At 35.3% G+C, this 6,170-nt stretch overlaps 2 protein-coding genes across 2 annotated transcripts; both read right to left on the bottom strand.

Moving 5' to 3' along the window:
• LOC105160017 (nodulin-related protein 1) lies at positions 364-1,214 on the bottom strand. Its single transcript, XM_011077272.2, has one exon. The coding sequence runs from the start codon at positions 1,130-1,132 to the stop codon at positions 575-577; it is 558 nt and encodes a 185-aa protein (XP_011075574.1). The 5' UTR covers positions 1,133-1,214; the 3' UTR covers positions 364-574.
• Positions 3,735-6,107, bottom strand: LOC105160016. Its single transcript, XM_011077271.2, has 5 exons — positions 5,752-6,107; positions 4,649-4,738; positions 4,469-4,565; positions 4,179-4,344; positions 3,735-4,065 (listed from the first exon to the last, which is right to left on the bottom strand). Exons 1-4 carry the CDS (start codon positions 6,062-6,064, stop codon positions 4,206-4,208), a joined length of 639 nt encoding a protein of 212 aa, XP_011075573.1. The 5' UTR covers positions 6,065-6,107; the 3' UTR covers positions 3,735-4,065; positions 4,179-4,205.

Below are 6,170 nucleotides of genomic sequence, written 5' to 3'. Positions count from 1 at the left end.
GAGGAACATCATTGTGAAGACTAGTATTGCCTATTGTCAATAAGAATCCGACATGTTTGTTCTAGCTAGTACTTTGGCCTGTCCTGTTCTATTATGTGAAAAACTATCGTTGTCTTGTCTTGTTTCTTACCACAAATAAAAAAAAGAAAAAATTGGATAAATTTATCTCTTTGTCTACAAAAATAAATTGTTTTATTTTGAAGAAAAACAGGAGGTAAAATGTTATTTTTTTTTTTATAAAAAAATAATTTACTCATTTACAATATTTCAAAAGAGTTATTTGCATTTTTTTCCACTTATAAACTCAAACTTGTTTCCACACAAAGAAGAGGGGAAAAAGATTTTAAAGAAAAAAAAACAATGTCAAAACAGCAAAAGTGACAAATACATACACTAAAAAACACATCACACAGAGCATCCAATTCTTGGAAGTAATAAAACTGGAACACAAAGCTGGTGAACATACAAAGCATAAGATGAACACATGATGAGAGCAAGAACTAAACAAACACTCCATCAACATGATGAAGATGTATTACTCAACAACACCAGGCCCACTAGATTAAAGCATCCATCATTTCTTCAAGAAACCGCCGGCCATCTTCATCAAATCCCCGTATCCACCTTCTGACTGCGATGAACCCTCTGTCTTCTCGTCCGACGCCTTGTTCAAGAAACCTTCTGCCATCTTAATGTAATCCCCTGCCCCCCCACCGGAAGGCTTTTCAGAATCACCAACGGGGGCAGGGGCGTCTGTGGTGATAGGTTTATGCTCGCCAGAATCAGGGACGGGAGCGTCGACGGTGGTAGTTTTGTTGTCAGTGGAATCCGGGACGGGGGCTGGGGCAGGAGCGGCGGTTGTGGAAGTATTGTACTGGCGGAGATAGTTCTCGGCCTGGTCAACGTACTTGCCGACTCCCTTGGTCTCATCTAGCTTGCCGTACTGAGAGGCGGCGTCGAGGAGGTCAGCGGTGGCGCCGGCGACTTTAGCCTTGTCGTACTTGTCGGGTTCATTGTGGAACTGGGCTTGGGCAGCATCAGCCACCACCTTGGCGCTGGCAAAGAGATCGGGTTTCTGATCGGAGTTGTCGGGCTTGGATTCACCTTTGGCTAAGCTTGATAAGAAATCCATGTTGAGAGGAAATGAAAATCTTGGAAGAAATGAACACCGATCAGTGATGCTGTGGTGGAGAAATGGAAGGAGTAGTGGTGGATAATAAATAGTAACGTGCCGTGGCTATTAAGGACTTGTTTGGGAGGGTGGGGGCCCGGCAAGCACTTCATGATACACAAGATCATGTTTCGACCCCGGAACAATTCAATGATTCGGACACACAATTTTTTCTATAAAAAGTTTCATATGTGAACATTGAGTATGTGAATGTATATTGGGTACGTGAATGTAAAAAAAATTATACTAGTACGAATGGACACTTTTTTTTAGATGTAATTTATCTCCTGTGATATTGAAAATAAATACATTACCTCCTTATAAAAAAAATAGTAATTTACCCCCTATACCTTTTTTAAATGAAGCAATTTACCTCCTTGTACAAGGAGGTAAATTGCTTTATTTTAAAAATCATAGGGTGGTAAATTGTTGTATTTTAAAAATAAAGAAAAGTAAATCGCTATTTATTTTTTTAGAAAGAGGTATTTATTTTTTCATAAGGAGGTATTTACTCATTTGCAATATCATAAAAGGATTTACTTACATTTCTCACCTTTTTTTTTGTGACAGAAGATTGAAAATAAATAAAACTAAAACTATACGATTTGCAAATTACAGAAGATTTGATTAAATTCTTTTAGTAGATATATACTCTTGGGATTTTTTTTTTATTTTTTGGTGGTGTTGTGAAGGTGTGATTGAGAATGAGACAAGGCCACGTTTGGGACGCGATCAAGACTCGTTATGGGGGGGGCCGGCGTGTGGTGTGGATATTTTAATAAGGAAAGCGATAGTTGCTGTTAACTACTAACGGCTGCAAGAAGTCCCAAACAGGTCCCAACAACTTTCAACATTCATCATTATGAGTGTCGGCAAAGATAATTATTGATATGGGGTCCAAATTGTGGACTACAATATGCCAACTCATATATTTATTTTATTTTTAAATTATATGATATCTCTTATTAATACTTTAAAGGAAATTATATCAATACCTTTTGAAATTATGCTTTACTAGTTGTTGTTGTACGCGATTCTCACTAGCATATAAAAAATTATAGCATACGATGAAAAAAAATAAAAAAAGACACAAAAACATCGTGGGTTATGAAAAAGAAAGAAATATTTGAGAGAAAAAAAATGAAATGTGGAGTAAAGTAGGAAAAAAGAAATTATAATTGTGCGTTTATTAAAAGTATAGAAGGTTGTATAATGAATATCAAGAATATTTATTTAACGTTTTGTTGTTGAACAAAAGATATACTAACAATTATAAATATAATTTTAAAAGGCGTACTTGTACTTTGTAAATGACAAGAATATTTGTATTATTAAACATAATCTCAGGGATGGTTATTCCGTAGATAGTTGAATGGGGACAGTACGTTGCATTATATATGGGACATTTGGTTGTCGACTGAAATAAGGACGAAAAATATCTAAAATAAATTTTGATTTTTTTTTAATTTGTAATAAGAAAATCGATGGTAGATATAAATTTTTATTTAGTTTTTTATTAAATATCAAGAAGTTCAATTAATTTTGATTAATGGGGAAACCTATTTGTTAGATGGAAGCAAACCATAGGAAATCTACGTATAATCTCACGAAACCTCAACGAAGGGGGTGTAATTATCCGTTTTATTTTTTTATAAAATTACATGTACACTCTTAAAGGAGTGTTGGTGTAGTGTGCATTTTGTAATTCTTTGGATAAAATATATAATCTACATAAAATTAATACCACCCTAAGTTGATTAAAATAGAAACAAAATATTAAAAATACTATGATGATTTTATTTTATTTTTTTAATAAAGTGGGTGAATCATCTATGGTATTATTTTCAACTCCAAATTTATTTATTATAAATAATTTTATTTTATTCTTTTGGATTGCAAGTCTTGATTTAATATACATCAACATAGGTGCCACGTTAAATGTGAACAGTGTTTAAAAAAAAACAAAAAAAACATAGGTGCCACGTTATAGAATTCATGTGATCTTCAGTCGCTTTCATCGATTGCTGACTATAGTCCAACAATTATTATTAAAGTAGACTACAATACAACTTTTTGTATCGACGCGTGCAAAGTCGACAATCAATTGCTATCCACAAAAACTCTCCCTTTATCCCCATACATTCATCATACTTCAGATTTTCTTCTTTACATAAAGGGACACAGATATTTCATTCCAAAAATTAAGAAAAATAAAAAATTAGGATAAATTACAAGAGGCTCTTGTGAAATTTGTTTTAATTACAAATAACCCACATTGTTTGAAAAATTAAAAATATCAAATATACCCTATAATGAGCTGTCGCAAAGGGTAATTGATAGGGTGTTTGTAATTTTATAAGGGTATTTGTAATTTTTCAAAAGATGAGAAGGTATTTGTAATTATGATAAATTTTAAGGGAGCCAGTTGTAATTTATCCAAAAAGTTAAACAAGAGAAATTGATCAGCTAACTTGAAGTCAGACACCTCTCTCTCTCTCTCTCTCTCTCACAACAATCTAAATTATGAACATGAAAACAATAATATTATGATAATAAACAGAACTACAAGATAACTAAGAGGCAAAAGCTCCATTCAAACAAGAAAATGAAGGTCAAGCACAAAGCGAAGAAGCTAACCTACAGAAATCTGTCGAAATTTCCATTCCCTTTACGTACATCTGTCGTAAGGTGCATACCTGATCACTTACTGTGTCGGGATATCGCCAAACTGACACTTGCGTGTGATGCGCCTTTCCCCTCCTGAACGCTTTACGTGTGATCTTGATGCCGGTGGTAGCTCAAGATCGATACTCATGTAAAGTCTGGTTCGTTAAAGCAAAGTATTTGAAGTTGTGGCATTGTCTAACAGCCCTTCACTTGTTAACTCTTTGCATCTGCATGAAATTGGGATGAAAGTGGAGCAAGTTTTATGTTTTGTGTGAGTGTCAGTTCGGATACCTGCAAATTCAAGGAGATGACTAAATTCTGCTTGTTTGGTTGACTTTACCTAATCAAAGTAGTAGAATCGGAACTCTTATTCTACACCGGCCTTCTTCTTCAACATTGCAATAAAATTCTCCCTATCTTCCGGAGACATGGCTTCAGCCGAGCAATCCCCAACACCCCACTCAGCTCCCCTAATGCAGTATTTGTCAAGAATTTCTTGCCGGTTCCTGGAGAATAGCACCATAATTCGAGCACAATCAGCTCCTTGAACACAAATCTTGATTGTTTTCTATTCAATTTGCCTAACAAGGCCATTATAAAGAGAAAGATGAGGAGGTGAAGAAGGTTTACTTGTCCTTGTTTAACTTAGTTTTCTCTAGCAACTTTTTCAGGAGGGGAGACTCTTTGAACCTTGCATCATTTTCCGCATATCTTTTTTGATTTTCCTCTGAAATGGCCAAGATATCATGTAAGTGACGTAACTTCAAGCGCAAACCGACATAGTTTGTTTGAAATGTTATTGAAACATACCGTTGAATCGATTGAGAAAATCGACCTGAGGCAATTGAGGACCGGGAACTGATTCTATCCCAGAGAAGCCCGAAAGAAAACCAGCATGAGCTGCAAGCTAGATATTTCATTAACTTCTGGCTCCTATGCCAGGATGATTACAAGAAACATGAGAAGAAAAATAAAAAAAAATCACATCTCCGCTACACTAATCTATAACAAAAGTGGAAACGAAGTTATCAGTCATCTCATCGACTTATGAGAATAACAGCAAAAAAGGGTCAAGGAGCAACACACACTTGCTCGTAGATGCTAAGAACTTCAAGAAAGTATCTTCACCAAGTAAAATATCTACTACGTACTATCTTCCACTTGTTATGGCTGATCCCATCATCCCAGTGTTTCATTTAGCTAATAACCGATGTTCATCACTAATTCAAAATTCCTGTATTACACTAACGACAATTCTTTTGCCATGTTTTGTTTATCATTTGTCTGTGAACTCAAATATATCCAGATGAAAGGTTTGGACATCAGCAATCTCTTTCAAAATTTCAGCATTTGATGAATTATAGAATAGCCTAATCTGAAGAATGTTAAATATATTAAATGATTTTTCTCTTTTACACAACATGACATCAGAGCTAAACCAAACCGAAAATTCATGACTTTCACGTCGTGAGTACCTATTTATTTATGAAAAAAGAGCTTCACGTACTAAATTTCAGAACGAGAATATCGGCTGCACGGCGGAGCTTGTTAAAAAAATTACATATTAAATAATCCCCGTCCTATAACAGTTTAAACTTTTAGACAGGTAATTTAACAAACAACATTAGAATCTAAATGTCCACTCAAAAATTTTCTAGCTTCAGGGGTCCCATGATAACTCCAAATTCCCCATTCTTAGCTTTACAGAATAGCAAAACTCGATCAGAATTCCTTAAAACTTCCAAACCAAACTCGAGAAAAACAATTTGCAACTCCAATTCCACATCCAAATCCAGTATCAAAATCTCAAAAATGCATAGATATGAATCTCTCTTACTTCATACAACTCAACATACTCAATATTGACCCATATACTTAAATTCATGAACAGGCCAAGATATCAAGAAAATCACCTGGATTAGTCCATAAAACAATAGCCACAGCGGCAGCTACGGGAATCACAGATTTCTGAGACATTGTCCGCATAAGGGCCGGCGAGCGCGCACATTCTTGCCTATTTTTTGTGGGTTTTGAGTGCTCTGTTTTCCTCTTGAACGACAAAATTGGAAGGAACTTTTCCTGTAAAGGCTGAGAAGGGATTGCGAATCTGTTTGAGGAAATGCGTGATGGCTTAGTAAGAGAAGCATTGAGCAAAGAGGAAACCATATCGGTTGTTGGTGGGAGAGGGGTGTGTTTGGGAGAAGTGATAAGAAAACTAACGGTCATCAATGTGTTTTTGTGGGGGGAATTAATGCGAAAATATTGGCAAAAGAGTAGTCTTGAGTGAAACTATGCACAATATATAGTCAATAATGAATGACCAAATCAAGTA

Source organism: Sesamum indicum, linkage group LG4, assembly GCF_000512975.1.
Source record: "Sesamum indicum cultivar Zhongzhi No. 13 linkage group LG4, S_indicum_v1.0, whole genome shotgun sequence".
Taxonomy (NCBI): Eukaryota; Viridiplantae; Streptophyta; class Magnoliopsida; order Lamiales; family Pedaliaceae; genus Sesamum; species Sesamum indicum.
The sequence above is the reverse complement of the archived record's forward strand: the minus strand, read 5'-3'. Positions and strand labels throughout refer to the sequence as shown.

Excerpts from the sequence above, each read along its gene's own strand:
- LOC105160017 (XM_011077272.2), bottom strand. The coding sequence starts at position 1,132 with ATGGATTTCTTATCAAGCTTAGCCAAAGGTGAATCCAAGCCCGACAAC.
- LOC105160016 (XM_011077271.2), bottom strand. The coding sequence starts at position 6,064 with ATGACCGTTAGTTTTCTTATCACTTCTCCCAAACACACCCCTCTCCCA. Across the intron at positions 4,739-5,751 it reads TGTTTTATGGACTAATCCAG|CTCATGCTGGTTTTCTTTCG; the intron begins GTGATTTTCTTG and ends TCTAGCTTGCAG. Across the intron at positions 4,345-4,468 it reads ACTAAGTTAAACAAGGACAA|GAACCGGCAAGAAATTCTTG; the intron begins GTAAACCTTCTT and ends GCTATTCTCCAG.